This window comes from Lissotriton vulgaris, chromosome 12 (genome assembly GCF_964263255.1).
Source record: "Lissotriton vulgaris chromosome 12, aLisVul1.2, whole genome shotgun sequence".
NCBI classification, from domain to species: Eukaryota; Metazoa; Chordata; class Amphibia; order Caudata; family Salamandridae; genus Lissotriton; species Lissotriton vulgaris.
In genome coordinates this window covers 741,720,691-741,735,138 of record NC_141700.1, presented here as the reverse complement: position 1 = coordinate 741,735,138, position 14,448 = coordinate 741,720,691, and the positions used below count along the sequence as shown (strand labels likewise).

Below are 14,448 nucleotides of genomic sequence, written 5' to 3'. Positions count from 1 at the left end.
AAGAATGCTAAGATTCTTCAACTGATAAAAAACCCTAAAGTCATACCGACGGACCCTGCCAACTAGTGGCCAATCTCCCTTTTTCTGGCCCTCTCCAAAGTATTAGAGAAGCTTGTAAACAATGCCCTCCCAAAACACATTGAAGATGGGAAGCTCCTTCATGAGTCCCAATCCAGGTTTAGGGCTAACGACAGTATGGAGTCGGCTCTGCTGGAAGTGACTGAATTTCTCAAGGGTAAGCTGGACCAGGGAGGCGAGGCTGTTCTGATGCTGCTCGATCTGTTGGCAGCCTTCAGTACGGTCCTGCATGAGAGGCTCCTGGAGATACTTGCTAACATCAGCCTGGGGGGGACCACCTTAACATGGATGTCATCCTTCTTGGCAAATAGATCTCAGGGCATCTGGCTCTTCCCTTTCTCATCCCCGGCTCCGGCCATGAATGAAGGTGTCCCTCAGGGCTCCATTTTCAGTCCTACCCTTTTTAATATATATCTATCCCCCATCACATTTCTGGTAGAGGAAGAGGGTGCCAAAATTGTTTCCTATGCTGATTATACTCAGCGGATTTGTACATGTGGAAAAGGAACCAACTTTGATGGGGCAATGATTAGGTCTTGCCTCACAAATGTTTTTAACTTGCTTAAGATCAATCAGCTGAAGTGCAATCCTGACAAAACGGAAGTTGTTTTCTTTGGTAATCCAGAAACTCCTGACTAGAGCACCTGGTGGCCAAATGATACTCTACCCCCTCGCCTGCGGAAAAGGAGAAAGTAAAAAACGTAGGAATCGTCATAGACAAGACACTCTCCATGCGTTTTCAATTCCAAAATCTAACTGGCGCTTACTTTGGCATACTCCGGATGCTAAGAAAGATCCTGCCACTGTTACCGCTTTGGAGCAAAAAGATCGTGGTGCAGGGACTGGTGACATCAAAGCTTGACTATGTCAACAGCTTGTACCTCGGTCTTCCCAAATATTTTATCCTGCACGTACAAGTGGTACAAAACGCAGCAGCCAGAGCCATCCTGAGACCTAAACCCAGATTTAGTATGACCCCCATTCTGAAGTCTCTACACTGTCTCTGCATAAAAGAACGGATCGATTTCGAAGCAATGACCATCTTCTTTAAAGCTTTCCACGGCTTAGGAGCAGGTTACCTAAATAAGCACGTTAATTGCTACACAACATCTAGACCCCTAAGATCAACCAATGCCAACCTGGCCATCATGTCTAAAATATACCCTGCCCGCACTGTAAGGCAGATCACTCGCCTTTCTAATTGCAAGATTGTGGGCATTATTTATGAGGCCTTGCTTCAGTTTTAGGCCGCCATTGGGTAACTTTTTTATGACGCAACAGCAGCTTAAAAAATGTGCCATGTTGTGCCCTCTTTACAAAGTGACGCATCTAGGCAGATGCGTAACTTTGTAAACCCCTACTCCACATTTCAACTGCACCAGGTATAATGTTTGCAGGTTGGGGGTTCCCCCACAGAAAGCCTCGTAGAAGTGGTGCATTGAAATCAATGAGTACTCAGTGCACCACGTCTAGGATGCCATTGCGTCAGTATCTTACACCTGCCTCACAGCAGGGGTAAGACTGACGCAGGCCCTTTCATATGGGGCTTGTCCCATGTGAAAAGACACATTGCTGTAGTTGCTTCTATTTTCAGACACACCCTAGCAATGCATCACTTTTGCGCCTACAGATATTTCAGAAATACTGACCTATCTGTAACTCCTTGCGACATGATGTGTCATACAGTAAATATAACGCATCCATCATGTCACAAGGAGGGTGCACTAAGAAGTAAAGCATCCCTGTTTTCACCCAGCAATGTATTACTTCTTATAAATAAGGCCCTAAATGTGTTTAGATCTAATATTAAGGGATAGTTATGTGTGTTTTCAATATTGTAACACTGCAGCAGCTCACTAATATTACTGCAAATAATCTCTGTGACGCCCTCCCATTTCTTATATGTTAGGCCTAGTTGATCTAAAAGAAACATTTTTATGTATATTGCATAAATCATAATTACAACATTTCTCTGCAAAATGGCCGTACTAAACTCTCACACATCAGATACATAAAAAATAAATTAAAGGAAGGCAGTATTAAAAACAATCTGTTTAAGAAATTTTCAAGGACATTAGGGCAAAACTTTGAAGAACGGAGGTGACTCTGTCAGGGGGCCCCTTGAAAGGCTGGGGTCGTGGGCCAGAGCCCACTTTGCCCCTGCATTAGAGACCACTTTACCCCTGCATTAAAACATCTCTGGCACTCTGCAGAGATTTCTGACTAACCTGCTCACAAAGGTCCCAGTGCCAAAAAGATATATCAAGCAGTTAACTTCCACCTGCAGAGTTGCACAAATAACATTCAGTTTACATGCTTACATGATTAAGAAGGTCAATTATGTCCACTGCAAATTTACATTACGTCTATAGGTAATAACTTTCAAACTGCAGTTCATAGTTTGCAATTTCTTTAAGAAAAGGTCTCTGCTTACGAAACTATGTCTTGAACCTGTACATTGCATGTTTGAATCATTGCAGGAGGAACTCAGCCTTTCGCCTTCTCCAAAAATAACTATGTTTGAGGTAGAAATAAGAACACTGGTTTCTGGAGTTAGGACACAGGACTTTGAGGCATTTCCTTATTGAAACATCTGCACTAAACATGAATAGGAAACTAAGCTATACATACTCATCTTCACTCTGTATAATACTTTGATGTTTCAAGATATGTTACAATGTACTGTTGCTGAGTATTCAGATTCCCCTTGTATGGGTACTCCTTGAATTTGTTTTGCAAGCGAGGCTGAAACCAAGGAGACTCACAGAACCTGCCTCTAGGTCCTGAATGCCGACTTTTATACGCCAAACCCTGTTAACTAATCGATGATCCCTATTTTAGGCATTGTTCTCCTTCAAACAGACTTTGTATTGATTTAGCGACCCAGTGATCCTTATTTTAGGGATTATTTCACTCCAAACAGTACCTCAATAGATTTAATCCAGAACATATTGTACCCTTACCTTTCACTATGAGCAAGGTGCCTTCTCCCTGATGGAGCACAGATTTGAAGGTGTTGTTGCCAATGCAGAATCTGAAGACCACCAGACAGTAATAGGTCTCATTGTCCACATCAGTCACATGAGTGATCTCAAGGGAAGTAGAACTTCTCTGTCGCGGGTCACCAGTCAGTCGAGTCCTTCCTCGGTAATCAGGGTGAATAGATTCCTCATTGGGGTGGTAGGCAAACTTACCCCACTCAACCCCAACCCTCCAGTAAATCTCGATACCTAGAAGATGCCAGTCATCGGGGTGAGTAATATTGCAGCTCACTGTGATGTCCTCGTCCACCTGGGCTTCAGTCCTCTTCACCTGCACCACACTGTACCCCACGATTGGCTCACGATCTGAAAGAGATCAAGATCATGAAAATGATAGATGAAATGTAAAAACCTTCCAGAGTTAAGGCCATTCTGAATGGAGCGCACTGGAAACGTTTTATATTGTGTGTTCAGTTGTTCAATAACCAGTAACTGTACATTGCAATATAAGTAGATGTGGGAGGGTGCTGCAGCACCCCTGAAATAAACATGCCGGGGTTCAGAAGGAGAATGAGCGATAACAATGCCTTGACATTGTGTTCTCATACTGTCTCATTTGCTTTGTGTTCAGAAACAGAGGTCTCTTTGTATGCCTGCAGGGCCGATATAGTTAGTTTGACATTTCACTTGTAGAAACCAGAAGAAATGTGGCCGTTATAATTAGTTGAGCTAACTGTAACACACGCCCCCGCAATGCACTGCTGATGGCGTCACATATTACATCATTCATGACATGGTCAGTGACATCACTGATGACATCTTAAATTACATCGTCTATGACATCGTCTAGTGACTGTGTGTTTCTGTAAAGCTTAAATATATAAATATATATATATATATATATATATATATATATATATATATATATATATATATATATATATATATATATATATATATTACCTACTGGCGGTCGCCAGTAGGTATATATAGTTAGGATTTTTTTGAATAGGGATTTCTGAAAATTCTATGTTGAATAACTTTGGCGTTGATGGACGGAATTGGCTGATATTTTCAGGAAAATGGCACATTTTGTTTCCGAGCGTCCCCTTAAAGTTTGGGGGGGTTTCGTCAAGCGGGGGCCGAGAAAAAAGGGGGTCCCAAAACGTGTTTTTAACATTGAGTTTTCCATAGGGCGGTTGGACTCACTTTTAGCTCGAACGGCTGAATGGATTTCCACAAAACTTGGCAAAATTGTAGGGACTGTTTGCCCGATGTGCCTTTGCTAGGTCTCAAGATATGTGCTCCAGTGGATTTTGAGAAATTAACGTACAAAAAAATATATATATCTGTGACAGCGTCCCGGTTAGCGCCCCGGTTCGCGTACCAGACGCGTAACGGAACTTCGCGAGGAGAAGCGGATTGGCTCTCCGGTGACTGTCAACATTCTAAACAGTCCGGAGTGGCCGCCATCTTGTCTCTCGGTAGGATCGAGAGACAAGAGGTGGAAATAAACGAAGGGGGAAATGAATGAAAGGGGGCAAGGTAGACCCCTCCTGACCCCCTAGGATTGATGTGGGGGCTATTAACCCCTTCAGCGCTAATGACAAGGGTAACTCGTCATGGAGTTTCCATTGATTTCAATGGAAATTACACAATGGAAATTACATTGAAGCTCCAGCAGAAGCATAGCATCCAAGTGGTTAAAGGGCCCCGCGGGGCAAAAAAATAAAATAATTTTTTTTCTATTTTTCGCGGTGGAAGCGCTACCCTGTACGCGAACCGGGTAGCTCACCAGTAGCGTAACGTGAGTCCGCCATCTTGTGTTTCGGACGAATTTAGTCACAAGATGGAGGATAAACAATGTTGGGAATGGGTATAAGGGGGCACAGGAGACATATCCTGACCCCCTAGGTTTTCTGAGGGTGGCTGAGGAGGCCCATATATGTAAAAAAAAAACACCTTTTTTTTCAAATTTTCGGATGGTTAGCGCCCGGTCCACGCACCGGGTAGCGTTCCGGAAAGCGTAACAAGGGGAAAACCAAGGGAAATAGTAAAATAATATTTTAGAGTGCTTTGAGGTAGGGTAGCTCTGAATAGAGCTGTTGTGTTGTGTGGGTGATGTAAGTACCAACATGTAGGTACCAATGAAGAGTCTAAAATTCAATGTACACCGTCTCCTCTGTAGATATTTTGTATGTTCTAATATGGGTTATTTAAATGTAAATGTGTGGAAAAGCACTTCATGCTTTAAAGCAATTCTATTTTTGAACTGATTGTTCTTTCCTCTTAGTCCTCCTCTTTGGTTTTTTTTCCCCACACTCTTCTTCAGCATGATAGTTGATAAATTTGTTCCCTTAAAAAATTTATATACATAAAAAAATTATATTAAATACATATAAAATATATTTTTCCTTTAAAAGAAGAATACATTTTACAGCTTTTGATATTTGCTATCAAAAAACCATTGAAATTCACTGAAAAAACCATAGGTTATAGACCATATATAGTTAGGAATTAGCATTTACAAAACCTTGAAAATTCACTGAAAAAAAAATAGGTTATAGACCATATATAGTTAGGAATTAGCATTTACAAAACCTTATTTTACTCACACAAAACCATTGAAATTCGCATATATAGTTAGTTGCACTAACTATATATCCCGCACCCGCAATCCACTGCTGATGTCATGAATGATGTAATATGTGACATGATCAGCAGTGGATTGTGGGTGCGCGATATATAGTTAGTGCAACTAACTATATATGCGAATTTCAATGGTTTTGTGTGAGTAAAATAAGGTTTTGTAAATGCTAATTCCTAACTATATATGGTCTATAACCTATGGTTTTTTCAGTGAATTTTCAAGGTTTTGTAAATGCTAATTCCTTACTATATATGGTCTATAACCTATGGTTTTTTCAGTGAATATATATATATATATATATATATATATATATATATATATATATATATATATATATATATATATATATATATATATATATATATATATATATATATATATATATATATATACATATACATACCAAGGTGTATTGAAAAACGAGTGGGTGTATAATAAGTGTCTGAATGAATGATTAGTAGGTGTGTGACTGACTGTATAAGTGAGTGTTTAAACGTGTCTTACTGAATGCATGGGTGTTAGACCTGTCTGACTTTTTGGCGAAGTCCCTCCTAATTTTTATTTATTTTTGTCCCCTTTTTGCCCCTCATACCCTTGTTAATTTTTGTGTCTACTGACTTTTTGTAGGTGTTGGTCAGGGGGATAGGTGTTTTCTTCCCCCCTCCTAATCTTTTACCTTAGGCCCAGAGGCCTGTTCTGACAGGAAAGTTGGCACCACCTAAAATGGTGGCCACCAACTGCCCCAACTGTCACCAACAGAACTTGGCCATAGCCTAACATAGGGCATTCCAGAACCTTCTGGTCCATTCTGGACCACTGAAGGGCAGCCTATATAAGGCGGAATGCTGGACAGCCATTTTGTCTGTCAGTGAGGAGCAGCTAGAGTGAAGGCTGAGGTCTAGTGGGGGTAGGATTCTGAAGGGTGGTTCCCTCTACAAGAGTAGCCCTCTGTCAAGGTTTTCCCCTACTTGGTCCTGTTGTCCTAGCCAAGTTAGCTCATCCTGCTGATCCTGGGCAGATAGATTAAGGGGTTAACTTTAGTAGTCCTGGGAGCTGAGCTGAGAGTTCCCCCGTGCCCTAGTCTGCCCAGTAAGGAGGAATAGGGGGTTGGTGCTGAGAGAGTACAACCTGGCTCTATTCTGAAGGAGCCCCCCCTTTCCCCTCCTCTTCGTTTTGGTGAAGAAAGGAAGTAACATCCCTGAATAACTGGAGTGTTTCCTTACCCTGGACTGGTCCTGTGGCGTAGGGCAAGCTCTTCCGCCTGTGGGTGAAAGGTGTGAGGAGAACTGGGAGCAGGACCTTGGAAATACCGAATACGCTTGGTACCATCGCCCCCCCGGGATCCACTGAGCCTGAGAAGCCTGTCGAGGCTTCCCCTTCGTGAGCGGGACCCCAGGGGCGCCTTTCGCGCTGTGACGCATTGCTGGAAGTGACCCCGGCTTGAGGGAAGTGAGAGCGCCATCGCGCATGCCCCCTTTGAGGTAGCTATCCCCGGAAGGAGGGGCCGTGAAGCGAGCAGGCCCCAGCGATCAGCGTCTCTCCTCGGAACAGATCCCGTGGGAGGCGGCCTCGGCGAGAGCGCTTCCGCGCATGCGCATCGGAGGAGTGTTTCCTTCGCGCTGCGCTGAGGGAAGGCGCCGGAGGGTTCCTCAGCTCGCCGCCTGTCAGGTCGCTTCCTCCTGCTTGGGCGCCGTGTACAGGAGTCGGCCTGAGCAGGGAGGGAGAGCGAGGAGGCCTGGCAGCGGTAAAGAGGGTTGGGGTCTGCCTGGAAGTTATTTTTAGCGCGAAGGTAGCGCGAAGGAGCCAGCTGAGGAGTGGGAGCTTTCCTGGCCTTGTTTTCCCTCCGCCCTCACACTAGATCGATCTTGTCCCCTGAACCCGGACTGTCTGCACAACCGCCTGGTAACAACAAGTAAGGAGGAGTTCAGGAAGGGGGAGAGTGACGCTGGTAATTGATTTAAGGAAACCTTCAGGGACTGGATATTTTGAGTTTAGTGTACTACAAGATATTTTCATTCCACCACTGTGGGGGCTTAATTGAATGCTGATGGAGGCGAATCTAACCCAAGGGTACTCAGAGAAGTAATAAGAGGAGCTAAAGGTGTTTCATGTGACTGAGAGTGAGGCTCTGGCCTGATTTAAGTAGGCTGAGCACAGTAATTACCTAATTGAACCTTCGTAGTTCAACTGTGAGAAACTGCCTTGTGATTTTCTCTGAAACTGGTTTAATGACAAATGAACTGTACTGTTGAACCTGACTGCCTAGATTGCTTAGCAGATTAAATGTTATTACTGTAATGATATTTGCTCTTGCTTATAGTGAGGTGTAGTTTTCTCCCAAGATTCTAGCGGAGTGTATCTAGCCTAATTAGTTCTAAGGTACAGTTATTCCAAGGAAAAAGCGTGATCAGAATCCGGAAGTACAGTGACAGCTAGTAATGTAGAAAAAGTGATTATCTGCTAATGATTTAAAACGTGTAAATGCTAACCCTGAAAGTGATCTAAACTGATTTGAACTATTTATATGTGAGTTACTGACTTGACAACACAGAGCACATTATTTTTATATAAAGCAGCACGTATTTTCATATAATTTTGGTGTAGTGTTTTTCTTTTTGAGTGCTATTGCGTGAAGTTACTTTTGGGTGGTCTGCAACCTTTACACTGTGCCTCTAAATGTTAGTCTTGCCCTAGGCCAGGCTACCTAATTCCAACATATTGGTGCCTAGCGGTGGGATTGCGGACTTGGTTGCAGCTACTTACTAGTAATTTGGCGTAATACACCCAACCTACACCAGGAGTTTTCTCCTTGCGGCCCTCCCAATTAGTCTTTTTGTTTTTTCTAAATTTATTCCTGGTGGTGGGTGGAGTTGGTTTTAGGTTACCCTCACCCTTCTGAAATTTCTGGTGTGTATCCAGGTTTGCCAGATTCACCATGGAGTTTGCGGTGGAAAACCTGGAAACCTATTCCGTGCCCCAATTGAGAATGTTCTGCCAGCAAATGGGGGTCTTCTTCAAACATGGTGCTAGGAAGGGGGAGCTCCAGACTAGCCTTAGGGCCTGGGTGGAGGCACACCAAGAGACAAAGGAGGAGGATGAAGAGGTTGACCAGGGCACAGAAGGGGGGGTGGAGGAGTTATTCCACCATGAGGGGGAAAACTTGCTCACCGGACCAGTGTCCTATTCCAGAAAGGGCAGTAGCATTTCTGGGAGAAGCCTAACAGAAGCTGAGCTCACCGACAGGAGGGAGAAAAGACAACTAAAGTGGGAGCTGGCTAAGTTGGAACAGGAGAAAGAGGAGAAGAGGATGGTCCACGAGTTTAGGCTAAAGGAACTGGAGCTCCAAAGTCTACAACGGGGGTCCTCTCCTGTTAGGAATGGTGGCAGCGAACCGAAAGAGTCAGCCAGGGAGACCAAACCCTATATCCCAAAGGACCTGATAGCGAGCTTCAGTCAGGGGGATGATGTTGCTAAGTGGCTGGCCGCTTATGAGGTTTCTTTGAAGGTTCATGGAGTGCAGGAGAAGCACTGGGGGGGTAGTTTGTACAAGTACATGCCTCCTGCTGGTCGGGACACCTTGTTGGCCCTGGAGCCAGAGGAACAGACAAACTACCCCACCATGAAGCTGGCGTTATTGAGGAAGTTCGGGCTCACCCCAGAAAGGTACCGACAGAAGTTTAGGGGGAGCCGCAAGATGGGAACTCAGAACTGGGTGGACTTCCTTGATTACGCCAGAAAGGCTTTGGAGGGTTGGGTCAAGGGTAGTGAGGTAAAAGATTATGAGGGGCTGTACGATCTGTTTTTGAGAGAACACCTCCTCGAAAATGTTTTCCCGAGCTGCGCCAACACCTGGTAGACAGCAAGCTGACCAATCCCCGGAAGCTTGCAGAGGAGGCGGACATCTGGACAAGTACCCGGGTGTCCACCAAGGGGACTGGAGGGGAATCTCAAAAAGCCGGACAGGGCGCCCCCCAGAAGAAGGAGGGGGGGGAGAAAAAGAAAGAGTTCTCTAAAGGTCCCCAAAATAACTTCCAAGGGAAGGGAGCAGGTTTCACCCCTAGGGCAAACCCGCCCCGGAACCCTCATCCTGGCCAGAGCCAGCAGCCCAGGGTTCTCCACTGTTTTAAATGCGGTGGCGTTGGACATTATAAGGGAGATGTCAGATGCCCAAAGAGACCACCCCCTCCCACCGGAGGAAAGTCACCGGGAGTAGCTAGTGTAGCGCTCGGGGAGGAGTTGCCCTTAGATAAGGGGGGTGAGTGGGCGGGTGTCACCTTAGTGTCCCTGGGAGAGCGGGAGATGGTGCCAAAGATCCAGGTGCCCCCAAATACTACAAAGTATGGGCAATGGGTTACCATCAATGGCCAGAGAGGGGAGGCTCTGAAGGATACAGGAGCCAGCATGACTATGGTGAGAAGTCAGCTGGTGTCCCCAGAGCAGGTTGTTCCTAATGTACTCCACCCCGCCGCGATGGCTGACGGCAGAATGGGCCACTATCCAGTGGCTGAGGTTCCCTTTGAGTGGGAGGGGGTTGCAGGTTCACTTCGAGTTGCCGTAAGCCCTGCCGTGCCAGTCGATTGCCTGTTGGGGAATGACATGGAACACAACACTTGGAGAGAGGTGGAATACCGGACGCATTCTGCGATGCTGGGTACACCTGACTGGGCCTGTGTCAGCACACGGTCTGCGACTGCCCGGAGAGGGAGTTCGCCTGGGTTGGAGCCTGGAACAATGGCCCAACCCGCTGCTAAGAAGGGACAGACCCGGAGACAGAGAAAGCCTGCTCCGGCTTCCACACCCCATGAGACAGATCGGCCACCTGCGGTGGTGGACCAGGAGTCCGTGGAGGGGGAAGTAGACTCTCTGGAGGATTTGCCCATCCCGGCGGAGTGGCATGTGGAGGGAGGTCCTACCAGAGAGGAATTCTGTAAGGGGCAGAGGGAGTGCCCCACCCTTGAGGGACTGAGGCGACAGGCTGAAGCCCAAGCAGCAGGTGATGTTACGGGACATTACCATATTTACTGGGAGGATGGACTCCTCTACAGTGAACCCAAGGTACCCTCGCCTGGTTCATCGAGGGCCTTGGTAGTCCCGCAACAGTACCGAGCCTTTCTTTTGGAATTGGCTCATGCCATACCCCTGGCAGGACACTTAGGCCAGGACAAGACCTTTGCACGGTTTGTTCTCCACTTTTACTGGCCTCAGATGAAAGCGGCGTCCAACACATACTGTAGGACATGTGTAACCTGCCAGGCCAGTGGGAAAACAGGGGTGAAGCTAAAAGCTCCCCTGGAACCACTTCCAGTCATTAGCACCCCCTTTGAAAGGGTGGGCATCGACATTGTAGGGCCTTTGGATCCACCAACAGCAGCTGGTCACAGGTTAATCCTGGTACTGGTGGATCATGCCACACGGTACCCAGAGGCAATACCTCTGAGGACAGTCACTGCACCTGTAGTGGCAAGAGCCCTAATGGGAATCTTTACCCGAGTGGGATTTCCCAAGGAAGTTGTGTCCGACAGGGGGACCAACTTCCTGTCAGCTTACATGCGGGCAATGTGGAAGGAGTGTGGAGTGACCTACCGGTTCACCACTCCTTATCACCCCCAGTCAAATGGACTGGTTGAGAGGTTCAATAAGACCTTGAAGGGCATGATCAGAAGTCTGCCCGAGAGCCTGCGGAGGAAATGGGATGTCCTCCTACCCTGTTTACTTTTTTCCTACAGGGAAGTGCCCCAGAAGGGAGTGGGCTTCAGCCCCTTTGAGCTTCTGTATGGGCACCCTGTACGCGGTCCTCTCAGCCTGGTGAAGGATGGTTGGGAGAAATCTCCCAGGAAACCCCCCCAGGATGTGGTGAGCTACATGCTGGCCTTCAGGAGCCAAATGGCGAAGTTGTGGAAGCAAGCTTCTGACAACTTGGAGGCCAGCCAGGCAGTCATGAAGGAGTGGTACGACCACAACGCTCACCCGGTGGAACTGGAGCCTGGACAGAAAGTGTGGGTGATGGAGCCTGGAGAGCTTAGCGCCCTCCAGGATCGCTGGACAGGCCCCTTTGAGGTGTTGGAAAAGAAGGGTAAGGCCACATACCTGGTGGACCTTAAGACCCCTCGACAGCCCCTACGGGTGCTACATGCCAACCGACTCAAGCCCCACCATGAGAGGCCCGAAGTCATGCTGATGATGGTGACTGACGGGGGAGAGGAAGCGGAAAGCGAACCTCTCCCAGATCTCTTTTCGTCCCAAGAGAAGGATGGGTCAGTGGAGGGAGTGAATCTCTCTCCTACTCTCACTCCTGAGCAACGGGAGGACTGTCGCCAGATACTGGAGCAGTACTCTTCGTTGTTCTCCCTTGTCCCGGGAAGGACCCACCTGTGTACCCATGATGTGGACACAGGAGACAGCCCACCAGTAAAGTCCAAGACCTACCGGCTGTCTGACAAGGTGAAGGCTAGCATACATGGAGAAGTTGCCAAGATGCTAGAGCTGGGAGTAATTGAACCTTCCAACAGCCCTTGGTCCAGTCCGGTGGTGCTCGTGCCAAAAGCCGCACCACCAGGCACCACACCTGAACTGAGGTTCTGTGTGGATTACCGAGGACTGAATTCAGTGACAAGGACTGATGCTCATCCGATCCCTAGGGCGGATGAATTGATTGACCGGCTAGGAGCTGCCCAATATCTGAGTACCTTTGACCTCACTTCAGGGTACTGGCAGATCTCCTTGACAGATGGAGCAAGGGAAAGGTCAGCCTTCTCCACGCCTGAGGGACACTACCAGTTCTGTGTGATGCCCTCTGGGCTCAAGAACGCCCCTGCCACATTTCAGCGGCTGGTGAACCAGGTCCTCTCTGGAATGGAGAGTTTCTCTGCTGCTTACTTGGATGACATTGCTGTCTTCAGTAGCAGTTGGGAGGACCATCTGCAGCATTTGCAGGCCGTTCTCCAGGCCCTGAGACAAGCTGGATTGACCATCAAAGCCAGCAAATGCCAGATTGGGCAGGGGTCGGTTGTGTACCTTGGACACTTGGTGGGTAGGGGGACTGTGCAGCCCCTGCAGGCGAAGATTGAGGCAATCATGGCCTGGGAACCCCCCAAGACACAGACTGAGGTCCGAGCTTTCCTGGGCCTCACAGGATATTACCGTCGCTTTGTGTAGGGGTATGGCACTATTGTAGCGCCCCTCACAGAGCTCACCTCCAAGAAACAACCTCGACGGGTAGTTTGGACAAAGGCTTGTCAGCAAGCCTTTGAAAAGTTGAAACAGGCAATGTGTGCGGCACCGGTCCTGAGGGCCCCAGACTTCTCCAAGGAGTTCATTGTCCAAACGGATGCATCAGAACATGGCATTGGGGCAGTGTTATCGCAACTCAATGAAGAGGGCCTGGATCAACCTGTAGTCTTCTTATCCAGGAGGCTGCTTCCCCGGGAACAGAAGTGGAGTGCCATTGAGAGGGAAGCTTTTGCGGTGGTGTGGGCTCTGAAGAAGCTGCGGCCATACCTCTTTGGCTCGCACTTCCTGGTTCAGACTGACCACCGACCCCTTCGTTGGCTGATGCAGATGAAGGGGGAAAATCCCAAGTTGTTGAGGTGGTCCATCTCCCTACAGGGAATGGACTTCCGGGTGGAACATCGGCCTGGAGTGGACCACGCCAATGCAGACGGTCTCTCCAGGTATTTCCGCCTTAGTGATGAGGACTCCCAAGGGGTTGGGTAGTTCTCCCCACTTTCAGCTGGGGGGGACGCGTGTTAGACCTGTCTGACTTTTTGGCGAAGTCCCTCCTAATTTTTATTTATTTTTGTCCCCTTTTTGCCCCTCATACCCTTGTTAATTTTTGTGTCTACTGACTTTTTGTAGGTGTTGGTCAGGGGGATAGGTGTTTTCTTCCCCCCTCCTAATCTTTTACCTTAGGCCCAGAGGCCTGTTCTGACAGGAAAGTTGGCACCAGCTAAAATGGTGGCCACCAACTGCCCCAACTGTCACCAACAGAACTTGGCCATAGCCTAACATAGGGCATTCCAGAACCTTCTGGTCCATTCTGGACCACTGAAGGGCAGCCTATATAAGGCGGAATGCTGGACAGCCATTTTGTCTGTCAGTGAGGAGCAGCTAGAGTGAAGGCTGAGGTCTAGTGGGGGTAGGATTCTGAAGGGTGGTTCCCTCTACAAGAGTAGCCCTCTGTCAAGGTTTTCCCCTACTTGGTCCTGTTGTCCTAGCCAAGTTAGCTCATCCTGCTGATCCTGGGCAGATAGATTAAGGGGTTAACTTTAGTAGTCCTGGGAGCTGAGCTGAGAGTTCCCCCGTGCCCTAGTCTGCCCAGTAAGGAGGAATAGGGGGTTGGTGCTGAGAGAGTACAACCTGGCTCTATTCTGAAGGAGCCCCCCCTTTCCCCTCCTCTTCGTTTTGGTGAAGAAAGGAAGTAACATCCCTGAATAACTGGAGTGTTTCCTTACCCTGGACTGGTCCTGTGGCGTAGGGCAAGCTCTTCCGCCTGTGGGTGAAAGGTGTGAGGAGAACTGGGAGCAGGACCTTGGAAATACCGAATACGCTTGGTACCATCGCCCCCCCGGGATCCACTGAGCCTGAGAAGCCTGTCGAGGCTTCCCCTTCGTGAGCGGGACCCCAGGGGCGCCTTTCGCGCTGTGACGCATTGCTGGAAGTGACCCCGGCTTGAGGGAAGTGAGAGCGCCATCGCGCATGCCCCCTTTGAGGTAGCTATCCCCGGAAGGAGGGGCCGTGAAG

General features: G+C 47.9%; 1 protein-coding gene across 1 annotated transcript in view; it reads right to left on the bottom strand.

Annotated features, from left to right (window-relative positions):
- LOC147678521 (uncharacterized) overlaps positions 1–14,448 on the bottom strand; it is a 180,878-nt gene that overhangs the window by 94,670 nt on the left and 71,760 nt on the right. Inside the window, exon 4 of the mRNA XM_086946038.1 lies at positions 3,042–3,425. Coding sequence (XP_086802164.1) covers positions 3,042–3,425 — 384 coding nt within the window. The remainder of the gene's footprint in view (positions 1–3,041; positions 3,426–14,448) is intronic.